General features: G+C 37.7%; 1 protein-coding gene across 5 annotated transcripts in view; it reads left to right on the top strand.

Annotated features, from left to right (window-relative positions):
• Nucleotides 1-14,532, top strand: part of Ryr2 (ryanodine receptor 2) — a 596,528-nt gene that overhangs the window by 510,299 nt on the left and 71,697 nt on the right. For 3 of the 5 annotated variants that reach the window (XM_058575027.1, XM_058575024.1, XM_058575023.1), the window contains exons 73-79: nt 748-807; nt 1,449-1,583; nt 5,400-5,436; nt 6,141-6,252; nt 6,912-7,008; nt 8,315-8,418; nt 9,934-9,985. In XM_058575027.1, coding sequence (XP_058431010.1) covers nt 748-807; nt 1,449-1,583; nt 5,400-5,436; nt 6,141-6,252; nt 6,912-7,008; nt 8,315-8,418; nt 9,934-9,985 — 597 coding nt within the window. Of the gene's footprint in view, nt 1-747; nt 808-1,448; nt 1,584-5,399; nt 5,437-6,139; nt 6,253-6,911; nt 7,009-8,314; nt 8,419-9,933; nt 9,986-14,532 lie in introns of all 5 variants that reach the window. The other 2 variants (XM_058575026.1, XM_058575025.1) reach the window with 1 other exon arrangement.

Genomic DNA, 14,532 nt, shown 5'->3' with positions numbered 1-14,532 from the left:
AAAGGCTTCTGTTTGAGCACAGAGAAATGTGCTGCTGTCCACCTTATTGGAATGAATTGGAAGCCCAGTTACTTTCAGTCTTGACGCACTTTCTCTGAGGTTAAAGAGTCCTTGCCTTGTTTCAAACTACAGCAATATCAAAAAATTATGTGAAGGAGAAGGCTCCATATTTGTGGGTCATTCATTTTAATAAAGATGTTTGTCAGATGGACACTATTTTAAGTGGTATTTGAGTTGTTTTTATTGACTTGAGACCGTTGACATGTTTAAGACTCATTTTAGGTAATGTTTCAGTTTGCTTTTTCACTCCTTTGCCTAAAAAACCTGACAAGAACAATTTTAGAGGAGGAAAGTTTATTTGGGGTTCATGGTTCCAGAGGTCTCAGTCCATGGACAGCTAGCTTCATTCCTTGGGGCTTGAAGTCGGGCTGAACATCAGAAAGGAAGAGTGTGGCCCAAGGGGAGTGACTCACATGATGATCAGAAAGCAGAGAGAGGCTTCACTCACCAGATTCAAAATATATACCCCAAAGGCACGCCCCCAGTGATCCACTTCCTCCAGCCACAACTTACCCATCTTTAGTTACCACTCATTTAATCTCATCAGGGGAATCAATTCGCTGATTAGATTAAGGTTCTCATAACCTGATCATTTTGCCTCTGAATTTTCTTGCATTGTCTCACACATGAGCTTTTGGGGGACACTTCATATCTAAACCATAACAGATAACATGTATTTCTTGACAGAAAGACACAGAGGATGAAGTACGAGACATAATCCGCAATAATATTCATTTACAAGGCAAGGTAAGCCAAATTTTATTGTAATGCACACTTAGTATCTATAAATTACTTAATTTCTCTTTAGACTAAAACTATAAATAATGTTACTTTATCGATCTCTGTCCATTGATAACTCTTTCTAAGCCCTAATGAACTTCATTTGTTTAGGGAATCCTCCCAGCCTCCCACAAAGTAGATTGCATCCCATGGTGCCCCATATATCTTTTTAGCATTTTCCATTACAATGGTAAATATTCACTTTTACCTGTTCTCTCCACCAGATGATGAGTGCAAAGACTTACCTGTCTTTCTCTCTGTATAGTGCTTCTTTGGTTTTTTCCAATTGTATATTTTTAAGATATACAACCCGTTGTTCTGGTATACATATACATAGTGAAGTGATTAATGTAGTCAAGCAAATTGCATATCCATTTCTTCAGTGGTAGGAGCAACTGCAGTCTGTTCTTAGCCAATTTTCAGAATGCTATGCAATGTTACTAATTGTGGTTACCATGCTGTGTATTATACCCTTAAACTTATTCATCCTGTGTAGGTGCAACTCGCAGTGTCTAACTCTGTGCTATGTTGAATAAATAACTGTAGCTAGACCCTTGCCTCTTAGCGTGTCACCTTTCATTTTATTTACTTTTTTCCTTTCTCTGCAGTTAGAAGATCCTGCTATTAGATGGCAAATGGCTCTTTACAAAGACTTGCCAAACAGAGCAGAAGATACCTCAGATCCAGAGAGGACGGTGGAGAGAGTTCTGGATATAGCAAATGTGCTTTTTCATCTTGAGCAGGTCAGAGTTTTTGTGGATTTGATTGTGTCCACCTTAGCCACTTAAAAATGTTTTTTGAAAGGATGTATGTTAATTTTTTAACTGTGGGCCCAAATTATATATGTTCAGCATACTCATTATAAAGAATATGATTCAGGAATGCCTAGTATTTAATAAGCACAACTTCTAAGCTTATGATTTTTGTGGCAGTGTGTAGATAATGTATTTCAGATTGTCAAGGCCTTTTTTATTGCCTTTTAGTTATTTCTAAAATAGTATAGATAATTAAGATTAAATACTTAAAAGTCTAAATCCTTTCAACAAAATTTTCAGGCATTAAACCTGATCTAAACTATTTTATACTTGCATCCTTTGTTACTGCTACAACAGCGTGTCTGGGGTCTGGTCCTCCATGGGTTTCATAGTTGAAATATTTTGCTTTTTCTTACTCCGTTAGTCTTCCCTTTTATCACAGATACTTTTTGAGTTAATTTCCTCTGAGATCAGGAACAAATTACACCTAGAGAAGAGCAATGCCCCATGTGAGAAAAGTGTTTCTAATTTCCGGGTGTCTCTACAGAGTTTGCTATATATTTTGTTCCTCATTCACTCCCTTTGCTCAAGAATTCCCAAAACAGTTGAAACATCCTCAATTAGAAGGTTATATCTCTGCAAAAGTGATCCTCTGGTGACATAAAATATATTCAATGAAATTTTCAGTTTCTGTTTTTAGTACATTTAGTGAAAAACAGTAGAGTGAGGGAGCTCAGGGTGACCGCAGTAGACCTGTCCACCCCTGGGCCTCAGTGACCTGATGGACATGGTTACTTGGTGCTAAACATGAAATATAATGGGTCCCATGTTATCTCAGGAATTTTGCTACCCAATTGTTTTGTGTGTTTGTGTGTGTGTTTGTGTTTGTGTGTGTGTATTTTTTAGCAATGGGGATTGAACCAAGAGGTGCTTAATCACTGAGTTACATTCCCAGCCCTTTTGATATTTTATTTTGAAACAGGGTCTCCCTAAGTTGCTGAGGCTAGCCTTGCAATCTTCCTGCCTTCTGAGTAACTGAGATTACAAATGTGTGTCCCCATGCCTAGCTAATATTTTAAACTTTGTATCTTCTTTAACCATACTTAAAAGTATTACCATAGTGATAATGACCATTTTACTTTGAGATCTATTTTATATTATCTGAACTTCCAGCCCTGCCCTGTTAAATAACAAAATATCATCTAATTGTCCTTTTTTTTTAAAGGAGGCAATTATTTATTCAAAAACAATGCAAAACAAAGCCAAAAGTTTGCAAGAAAGGGAATTATATAGCTATAATGAACCATGTTTACCTTAGTGCTGTTATGCTTGAATTAGGGACCCCCAAAAGAACACCAGAGACCAAGATGGATGTAAGCAGCAAAGAGGTGTTTATTGCGAGCTAGCTCGGTCCTCTGTGCGCACACAGCAACTGGTGACACTGAGAGGCCCTGAGCCCAGGGTTTGCAGCAGTTTTATACATTCTTTGGGGAAGGCAGGGACCCCACATACATCATAGCATCTCTTAGCAAATCATCACACACCACGGGAAATCAAACAACAACTCTAAAACATGATTAGCACATTCACTGGCAGGAACAAGTTGGGTAGGGGTGATTGGTTGGTACAAGAGGGGGATTCATTTGAACTGATTGGTTTAAGCCAAGAGGGGTGTTCATGCTAAACTACATGGTTTCCCAACACATTATCAATCACCATAAACTACTGGGACGGTCATCTGGCATCCCAGGTATTTTTCCTGTCTCATGGTGATTGGTGGCTGCTAGGAGGTTGCTATGGGTCCCCACCTAGCCTGACTGAGTCTGGGACACCTGGGGCAGCAGATCTCTCCTGTTATTTGTAGATAAACAACTCTGCAGGGTGGGTATGTGCCTAAGAGTGCTCTGTGGGTCTTTCCAAGGACAAGGGTCATGCCCCCTTCCTTGGACAGGCTTTGCTCTAAGGTAGGGGCTAGTTTTTCAGTGCAAGCAAGAAGACTGTATTACAGCCATAGCAAAAAAGAGCAGGAAGAGAAAGAACCAGGGCTGCAGGGTAATACAAGATGGCTAAGTTCTCATCTCCCATTGGCTGTCCTTTTAATTTCCTTCTTGCTTATTTACATGTCCCCTATGCTACTACTGCTACAACTCCACTTCAGGAGATGATCACAGCTAGGGTGCCCTCAGCCACATGGCTGTTGGCTTGCCCTTACATGTCTAAGACCTTGAATCTTGCTGTTTTCCCAGAACAGTCCCTTTGTGTTTTCATGAAGTATTAAAAAAAAAAAATCTCATTAATCAGCAAATGAAGGGACTTGAGGTAATGAAGTTTTGAGTGATGTATATGAAGCCAGAGACTTGTATTTTAAAAATGATATACATATTTAATGAGATCATTAAGTGTTAATTAAATGGTTACTGGAGAGTCATTTCCAGCAGTATTACTTGTCATGAATTTTTAAATGTTTCTGTTTTTTTCCCCACACAATCTGGATTTACTTGAGTGAATTTTAGGTAAATTAAATGAAGCTCATTAAAATATGGATATATTTCATTATATTTACAGTAAAGGAGTAGATGTTCACAAGGATATTCAGTTTTGATAGATGAAGACATTTCTAAATTAAGGTTCATTTCACTACACATCCTCTCCTGCTGGGACTCTCAGTAGGTGCACACTCCAGGGTGGCTGGTGCCCAGCAGGGTCCCATGACTGAGTGTTCTCTGGGCACCAGGAGCTCAGGGTCTCTGAGTACACAGACACAGAACCAGATAAATACACAAGTCAGAAGAGCTAGAATATAAAATGAGCCAAAGGCATGTAAAAGTAGCCAACTTACAAATTGGTTTATTTCCATGAGTGGAATGTGTCCCTTTGACACTTCTATTCTAATGTTAATTTGTAACTGAGTTACAAAGTATTTGCAAAGACAGTTTTAACTTGTTGAAGTCATTGCAGAAGCAGTAGGTGTGCTGGGCTCTGGGTGTGGCTTAGGAATGTGTGCTGAGCAAGCACAAGGCCTGGGTTCACTTCCAGCACCAAACAAACAAATTAGACTGAATGGTGCACAGGAAATATTTATTGATTTAGTTTTCCTGTAGTGTCCTAACTGTTGGGATGTGTGCTTTGTGTTGTACATCTGGTCATTCTCAGGAGGGCTGACTGTGTCCTGTGCATTTCCTGATCTTCTTTCTCTACCTGAGCTCACACAGGAGCACCTCAGGATGCTCAGTGACAGGCACAGGGCACCTCTAGGCCACAGTTCCTAGAGACCCTTTTCCTTGATTTTAGGAAACCCCACTCCTCAAGGTCCTTCCTCCTGTGATACCAGGTTCTGCCAGTGGGGAGCTTCCTGATGTCAGGAGCCTTTTCCAGTCATTGCCTGGGTGTCTCATTCTTGTTTCCTGACTGCATCCCTCCCTGTTCTGTGAAAAGCCACCGGTGTACAGTCTCGGCTGCCAGAGTGAACTGGAAGTTGAAGTGTATCAGGTCTAACACACTGCCCTTGATTGTGTTTTCACCCACAACATTCTCGGCAACGGTGTATTTCACTCAGCCCACTCATCCAGAAGAAAATGAAGTGGGCCTTTGTTAAAAAGCTTTATTGATCCTATAGAGGGAACAGGGTCACAGAAATAGGTGCTTTTCAGTTAAACAAGTTGCCTTGCTAAATTTTTGAACTGCTATAGTCACAATGTTCTTAATATTTTTTAGGCATTTTTATGTTCATATTTTGACCTTTTACTGCAAAGGATAGTAAATTCAGCTTTTTTTTGGCTAACATAACATTTTTATTTCTTCCAGAAATCTAAAAGTGTTGGCCGGAGATATTACAGTCTGGGAAGTACAGTGCTCAATTGCCTAGATTACTAATGAATTTAGAATCCCTTGCTGGGATTCTTTTTCTTTCTAATAATTAATCTCTTTTTCCTCTTGAAGTTCCAAATACCATTAGTTTAATGACAGCTTGCTTGCCTCATTTACTGTGACTTTTGAATTCTCCTTTGTTCCTGTCTAACAAAATACTTATATACTTTAACAGTTTTTGCAAAGTAACATCCCTTTCCTCCCTCCTGGCACTGTTCTCAGAGCCTTGTCATCTCTCATGTTAAGGAACACTAGAGTTTTCATTAGCTCTATTTGTGATTGCTGCTCTTATGGTAAAATTGGTTCCAGTAGATACAGAAAAAAGAAAGGGTAAAATTATTTTGTGTAGGCAGAAAATATATTTAAGAACCTAAGAAAATTTTGAGAATTATGTGCAAATGATTTTATGTAAAGTGTCTTTATGCTTCTTTGACATTAGAGATGACAAAGCTTCTGAAGTACACACTACTTGGAAAATGCAATATTTTCACTGGGATATTATGTATTGTTTGAAACTATCTCAAATTTAGCTTTGGGTAACTTTTAGAATGTTGACTCTTGCTGCAAATAATTTTAAGGTACTTTTGGAATTGGACTGAAAAGGTGTAGCTCTTCAGTGTTGTATTTGGGGGGCGCCTGGGGTATAAGTTTGCATGTTTTGTGTCATTCTCCCTCAGGTGGAGCATCCTCAGAGATCTAAAAAGGCCGTGTGGCATAAACTACTCTCCAAACAGAGGAAAAGGGCAGTGGTGGCCTGCTTCAGGATGGCTCCCTTGTATAATCTGCCAAGGTCAGAATTTTCAAAATACATATAACAGCCAAATTTAGATTTATTGTTATTCTGTGTAATTTTGGACGTGATTTTTATTTGTTGGATATTTTTTGGAGAACTATGATCTGTAATGTGTTAATTGATATTTACACACTGATATAGCAAAAGTATTAATTGATATTTACTACTCCACAAGGCCTCATACATGTGATATTAACATTTAATATTAACTTGAACACAGATTAATTCATCTATTGACATTTGTTACATCATTTATTAAGATAAACTTTATGTAATGATAGCTACCATTTAATGCATATCTTGTGCTTCACATTCTTTATTTCATTATAAGTCTTAAAAACTGAAATATAGATGAAGTTATCATAGTTTTCAAAATAAGAAAAAATGAAAGTTGAGTAATTTGATCAATGTTACAGAGCTTAGAAATGCTGGAGCTAGGATTTAAATCCAAATCAATATGTGATCTGAGAAATCTTGCTCTAATTTGCTACAAAGTATTACCTCTCAAAAGAAGGATCAAGAATAGAAAGTTTATTTTTAGCTTTATATTTCCAGTGCACAGATAATCCAGTAATGAAGCACAGCTAAATTCCTTTTTAAATTTTATTAAAAAAAAAAAAAACACCTTTGTTTGAAATTGTGCTTATCTTTTTTAGGCATCGGGCTGTCAATCTCTTTCTTCAGGGATATGAAAAGTCTTGGATTGAAACAGAAGAACATTACTTTGAAGATAAGCTGATCGAAGATTTAGCAGTATGTTTTTAATGGGGTTATAAAATGAAAGAGGGTTGGAGTGTGGTGGAATAGTGTCGTCATAGATTATTGAAGAAAAAACTTCATTGCACTACATTGATCTTAGGAAACTTTTAAATCTCAATTGTTACTGCATTAAGCATTTATGGAAAAAGTCACTCTTATTTCCAAGAGATCTCATCAATATCAGTTATTCAGAATTTAAGATGACTGATGCAAGTTTATTACTAACCAAACCTGGTTCACTTATTCTTTTAAACACTTCCCCAGAGCCACTAAAACTCAGAACCAGGATACACTATAAAAGGCTCATCTGTAAAGAAGTTATCCACCAAAAATACATTCAAAACTAACAAAATGTAGCCAGTCTCTTAAGATCCATGGGGCAGAAGATGCTAGAGTGGCCCAGAAGAGGAGCCATGGAAGTGCTGTGATAGCCAGCAGAATCTCCACTGACAGTGCCCAGAGGCTGGTGTTGCCCAGAGCACTGCAGGTCATCATCTTGTATAAGTTGAGAATCTTTTCAAAATCTGATGAAGGGAAAATAATAAATAAAATTATAAGCATACAGTCCCATCAAAGTTTGCTGGCTAGTCAGAGGCTTCATGATTCCTAATTGTTTTTTAGGTCACAAATTATCTGGGAATACAATGGATAAACTAATTTAGTTATTAAAACCTGGCCCTTATTGCCTCTAGGAATTTTTAAATCAATTTTGTTTGACTTTAGGCTCAAAGCAAATGTAAATGTTTGGATATCTTATAGAAATTTGCCTGGTACATATAACATTAACCCTTAAGTCCAGGAAAGAACCCATTTCTATAAAAATACAATCAGTTCAAATGCATGAGTTAGTGGAGACATAAAATTCATTCAATAAAAAGTCAGGATGATTGTTAAATATCTCTGAGGGTATGGGTGTAGCTTCATGTAGAGTATTTGCCTAGTATGCCCTGGGTTCAATACTTCAAAAATATTGGAATAATTAAATATGAAAAGGGATCAAATATCTCTGTTTTAAGCTGCATAATTTTACATTGTCAATGAGATTGATATGAACAAATTATGTCACATTTATGCATTATATATTATATATAACACATATACATATGTGCACATATTTATACACATACATACATTTATAGCATGTATAGTACACATAAAACATATACATGTGTACCCAAACATCTGCAATAGGAAACGAGGGGCTTCTCTTTTATTATTTGGTCCTATCCCTCCTATTGCTCTGAAGTTGGATTAACATTTCTTCTAAATGTGAAATTTGATAAATTTGACTTTCTTATAGAAACCTGGGGCTGAACCTCCAGAAGAAGATGATGTCGCTAAAAGAGTTGATCCTCTGCATCAGTTGATCCTTCTGTTCAGTCGCACGGCTTTAACAGAGAAATGGTATGGCTGGGGGTTCACAGGAGACAGGGAGGATCAAATAAAGGAATCCATGTCTGTGTGGTGTATTGTGTGTCATTGTCACATGTTTCAGTTTCATCAGAGAGAGTTTTTTAAAGTCTGGCATACACCCCTGGACCAACATTCATTCAATTTCATGCTTTAATATCTATGAATTCTGGTTTTTCTTAACAATTTTATAATTAACTGGTTTAGTTGATTCTGATTCTTCTTATGAAATGGATTTTCTGTTTATCACAAACAGAATTTATAAATAAAACAACAGAAACCAAAGAAAATTCCAATGCCAAAAATATGGAGGCTAATAGCGACCTAAGATTTCCAGGTAAACTGTGTCTCCATTGCACAGTGGGTCTTTGGAAGCCTCTAAGGTGGGTGAGTGGTAATCTCAATTTGGAAATATCTCCACAGTTTATTTGAATGATTTTGCCCACTTTTCTTACATTCTGCGTTTGTAGTCATATGAATTCACCAAGGCAGTGAATGGCAAACCTCTGTGGAGTTAAATAACAAAGGCACTCTGAGGCCCACAATGTGTCTTAGTGTCTGCTCACTACAGGGGCGCTGCAAAGATTGCTGCTCTAGTGGGGGCATTGCAGAGATGATAGAATTTTTGCCTGTTTTCCTGCCCTGTGAAATAAAGCCAGCTTTGCCCCAGATCTCACCTGGGCTCTGCAGAACCTGAGAGATAATTTAATTATCAACCACATCCATATGTGTCGTCTTAGAAGTCCTAAGAGTTCATGTGACCTCTTTGCATGTCATAACAGTATACATTTCTCTCTTATCTAATGTGATCCATCCTTTCTCTCACTGTTTCTCTCTTATTATTTCCCAACTAACAAAACCATCTCATCCCTAAGCATAGAGCAGCTGTCTATCTGGCCATGGCAGGTAATGAGGTATTTCTCATGAGTGAATTTTTCTCATAGCTGAAATTTGAAACTGCTGAGATAGCTTTGCAACTTCTAGGTATTTTTTGATGGAAACCTTTTATTCATGTATTAATGGTTCCATGCTTCTTAAGAAAGATGAGAAGTGTATTTGGTCCTTTCTTAATTTTTATGAATCTTCATTATGACTAATTTTTTAACTATACTTTATAATTTAGAGAGTCTTTCTATCAAATGTCAAATATCAATTTTGCCATCAGAAGCTCCTATATTGTTTAAATTTGCTCATTTCAAATTTTGTAGTTTGGAGAAAATTACAGTTATTGCATTTCTGTGTAAATCAATAGACTGTTTGTTTTCTGAGGTGTGAGGCCTCTTCTGAAGATCAGGGGACAGCTTTTCAGGAGCTCTAAAATCTTTGGTCTATGACTTTAAGATATTTTTGAATGATTATAATTGCCTAAATTTTATGTTCATTCAATTATAAAACATCATACTTGTTAGAAAACAAGAAACACGCTATTTTATACAATGATGGTACATCCACAAATGACATAGCCTTCTCTTTAAAATTGATGGGTTTTTTTTTTCTTGTTTTACATAGCAAACTGGAGGAAGATTTTTTATATATGGCTTATGCAGATATTATGGCAAAGGTAAGAGGCCTTCCAAATTTTAATGTTTTAAAATTTTAATAAAGTCATTTTAATTTGACAAAATATTGAAATCTAATCTTCTGGATTAAAACAAAACATTGTTAATCTTGGAAACATAAGATACATCTTACTCTCAGATTCCTAATGGTTCCATGTGTCTTTGCTCTTAACTTCCTTGGCAAGTAACCACTGTTTTCTTTTTTTAGCGTTCCTACTTGGGATTTTGTATTTTTTATTATGATAATGAATGCACATTTATTGTACAGCCTGACAGGCTTCACTGCAACATTTCCATGCAGCATATATCCTGTTTAGATCATGTCTACCATCTCTTCTACACACTCCCCATCCCCTCACCCTCCAGTTTTCTTCTCTAGTGCTCCCTCTTCTACTTTCAGGTCATCTATTTTTTTAAGTGTCCCTATACGGGCAAAAACGTGTGCAAGTAGTCATTCTGGGTTTGGCTTAGTTAACATGGTGACCTCCAATTCCATCTATGTGGTTTTTTTTTTTTCAAATAGCTTGATTTTATTCATCTGTATGGTTGAATGGTACTTATTGGTATATATACCATGTTTTCTTTATCCGTTCATCTGTTGGTGACACCTAGGCTGATTTCATATCTTAGCTATTAGAAATCTATTTCATTTCCTTTGGATATATGCCCAAGAGTAGTATATAGATGGATCATAGGGTGTTTTTATTTTTAGTGTTTTGAGGAAACTCCACACTGTTTTCCTTAGTGATTGTACTAATTTACATTCACAGTGGAAGGGTTTCTATTTCTCTTGTTCTCAACATCATTTGTTATTTTATTGATAATGGCCATTCTGACTAGTGTGAGATGGGATCTCAATGTAGTTTTGATTTTCAATTCCCTGAGGGCTGAAGATACTGAGCATTTTTCATATATTTCTTGGCCATTTGTACTGCTTCTTTTGAGAAGTGTCTTTTCAGATCATTTGTGCAAATTTTGATTGGATTACTTGGGCTTTGTTAAGATCATATTAGTTCCTTGAATATTCTTCAAGTTAACCCTCTCTTGGGTGAATAGCTGGCAGAAGTCTTCTCCTGTGCTGGAAGTTGTTTCTTTACTCTGTCAACTTTTCCTCTGCTATGCAGAACCTTTTTAATTTGATGTAAATCAATTTGTCAGTTCTCTTTTGTTTCCTGAGCTATTGGAGTCCTATTCAGGAAATCATTGTCTGTGCCCATATCTTGAGGAGTCTCCCTTGTGTTTTCTTCCTGTAGTTCCAAAGTTTCTGGTCTTACATTGGGGACTTGGACCCATTTGGAGTTGATTTTTTTATAGGATAAGATGAGAGGTAGTGGTCTAGTTTCAATCTTCTACCTGTGGATATGCAGTTTTAGCAGCACCCTCGGTTAAAAAACATGGGTTAAAAGATAAAAGAGGAATATCACTTATTGCTTTATAACAAAAAGAAGAAGGGGAAGATGCTAGGCTAAAGTGTCATCTGCTCTTTCTCACAGTCCTCAGCTGAGTCCAAGGGATTAGGTGCAGGGAATCTGGATAGAAGGTTTGAGAGACAGAAGAGTCCAAAGAGACCTTGTGGCAGTTGACACATTTATTGACTAGAAATCAGCGTAGGTGTCCCAGGCAGTGTAGAAAGCCTGGCTCAGGGGGTGGTTCATGCATTTGCAGCAGAATCACTCTCTGGCTGTGTGACCTCCCTAGTAGTTCTCAGAACCCCATGCGAACTTATAGAAGGCAGGTAGTTAGTTGGACTCTAATGATTTTTTTACTGTTGCTCTTGAGGACACTGTGCCAGAGGGATTTTGTGCCCACTGATTGAGCAGCATTTGTGGCCTCAGAACTGAAGAGCATGAGCAGGTGGGTGGAAGAGGTATAAGCTCCTGGTTTTCTGGCAGGCAATTTTTGATTGTTAGACTTCTTTGTGACTAAAACGTGTCTCTCTGGCTTCTCTTTTAATTTAGTCATATCCTAAAGCTCTATTGAATCTCTTTTGATATTCAATCAAATATTTAATGAGGGCTCCCGTGATCTGCCTTTTTCCCAAGAGTCTCCTCTTCACACTTAAATAATCTTATCCCTTTTATTGTCTGATGGACCCAGGAATGCCAAGCTCTGTCACTCAGTTTCTTGTACTCTGCATGTGCTCCAGTTTACCAATCTGTGCACCCAGAGGTAGTTGCAGTTTTTGTTATACACTCACCTGTAGGGCATATGGGTCCGCATCCTTGCTTATCGGGCTTAGGAGCCTGTACATTTACCATTAGTCGTAGGAACGCATTAAAATGTTGGCAGAAAGAGCACATTTTGGCCTCCTTTTGAGCTTACCTGTCAACCTAAAATCCAAGTCATTTGTGAATTTCTGTTCAGTTTTATCTTATATCCTTATCTAGTTAGATTTTTAAAAATTAAGTAAATATCATCATTTTTCTAGAGTCAGGCCATGGTCCAATGCTGGCATCTTTGGAAAGTTCAGTTCTCTCATCCAGTGCTCTTTTTATTTATTTATGTCAAACATAAACTTGATAAGTATGATTCTCTGTTTACCTAAGTTGTTAGTAGACAGTGTATAAAATGGTACTCCACTGGGGTCTTATTTTCATTTTCCTTGGCTGGGTACTGTACTGGGTACCAACCTAACACTTCTTTGGTGGCTGATTCTGAACTGAGGAATTGTCCTGCATGCCGTCTCTGTTACTGAAGCATCTGCTGTGACTCATGCACTTGCTGCTCCTCCTCCTCCTTGCTTTGCCAGTGACTTCAAAAATTATGTTTTTGAAGATGCACTTGGATGTAAACTGCAGGTTAATCTTCTATTTGTTTTGCTTATTATAATGAACTCTGTTTCCTTCACGTAGCCTCCTGTTTTAACAGTCACACAGGGAGGATTCCAGAGCTTCCTGTTAGCTCCTTGTTGCCATCTTTTCCCTCTCTGTTTTCTGCTGACAGCCAGGGTGTCCTCACTGTGGCCGTTGTTGCTAGAGACCTCAGAATGTCTCTTTACCACCTGTCACCCTGCTGCTCTGTCTGCAGCTGCTTAATCCCAAAGGTGATTTTATCCACTTAAGGTACCCACATGGAAGTACCTGGAATGATATTGCCACAAACTGAACACTCAGTACTGTTTCCACCCTTGAGTTTCTGGCTAAGGAAACCCTTCCTTTCCCTTTTCCTTCTCTTACTAAGTTTTTGAAATGTCTAAGATACATGTTAAGTTACACCCAATGTTCATTTTTTTGTTGGTTAAAATGATAAAATGTCATTTCACTTTTTTTAAAAGAGATTTATCCACCTCACCCATTAGCTCTTGGTTCGTCAGATTTAAATCCATATGGAAGTTTCTGGTTTTGCTTCCTCCATATTCTGAGGAACTTTACGGTCAGAAAGGCAGTCAAAGAATCTATTTAATATTCTCCTTCTATAGGATGAAATTTCCAGCAGATACCAACAAATCAAAGCACTACATGTGCTGCTTTAATACTCTCATCATTGATATTGAACTTTATTTTATATACTTCAACAGTCCAAAGCATTCTGCTTTTTTTCTTTTTTTTTTTCCCTCTAAAATTGCCTATTCCATGCTTCTGCCCCATTATGTACCTTTTCCTTCCTGGCATATGTTATCATTCTTGCTTGCTTAGAAGTTAGAGATCTGATCCAGGAAACCAATCCTGTGCTTTAGGACTAATATAACTCTTCATTTTCTGAGCATTATCAGATGTATTATGTAGACATAATTTGCTATTGAAGAACATTCTCTCATGCCTACAAATCCTGTTTCTGTCCAGTACATTGAAAAGTTGCTGGAGATCTTTTAGATGTGCTTTTGTTTGCTTGCATGTATGTGTGTGTTTGTTGTGGTCCTAGCCTATCTTTATGCCAATCTGGAGTTTAGCATTTCACCCATATAGTGAAACCGTCACAAGTCTGGGTACCTCCCTTTATTTCTTCCTTTACAAACTGTGTTCAAATGCCTGTTGTTCTAAGTGGAAAGGGTGATGCTTCTTACATTTTTGTTAATCGAATCAAAGAGTGTGACACCCCTTTTAGAATTTACTGAGTGGGTGGAAGGATTACATCTCATACCCTCTCTTCTGTCTTGTCTCACTTTATTTCCATGCCCAGAATGCTGTGAGTCTTTGAGGTCTAAGAAATTTTTTGATTTAGATTTTGACATTTTCCCCCATGCACTTCACTGATGCACAGAATGCTTTCCAGAAGCACAAAACAGCTCGAAGTGTTGGGACAGCAACTTCAGTGGCTGCAGGTTTCCTCCGACCATGGGTGTTAGTTATGACAGCTTCCTTTCGGTCAGCATTATATTCAAAGTTCCAAACCAAGATGAGAGTTATGAAAAGTTCACTATTGTTGACACTATTGTCTCACTATTATTGACTATTTTTCCCAAGTTGCAAAAATGTTACATATATTAGCACATAAGATTCTTTTAAGAAGCCAGCTATTCTTTCTCTCGTTTCCATCTTTTTCCTCTGCCTCCTGAGCCCATGTTCCCAGTTGCCATACCTCTGCCTCTGCCTCCACCTCCTCAGCAAGC

This window comes from Marmota monax, unplaced genomic scaffold (genome assembly GCF_021218885.2).
Source record: "Marmota monax isolate L192 unplaced genomic scaffold, Marmota_monax_Labrador192_F-V1.1 WCK01_AAM20220418_F8-fsc00071, whole genome shotgun sequence".
Classification (NCBI taxonomy): Eukaryota; Metazoa; Chordata; class Mammalia; order Rodentia; family Sciuridae; genus Marmota; species Marmota monax.
Note: the sequence above shows the minus strand (reverse complement) of the source record. Positions and strands in the feature narration are given on the sequence as shown.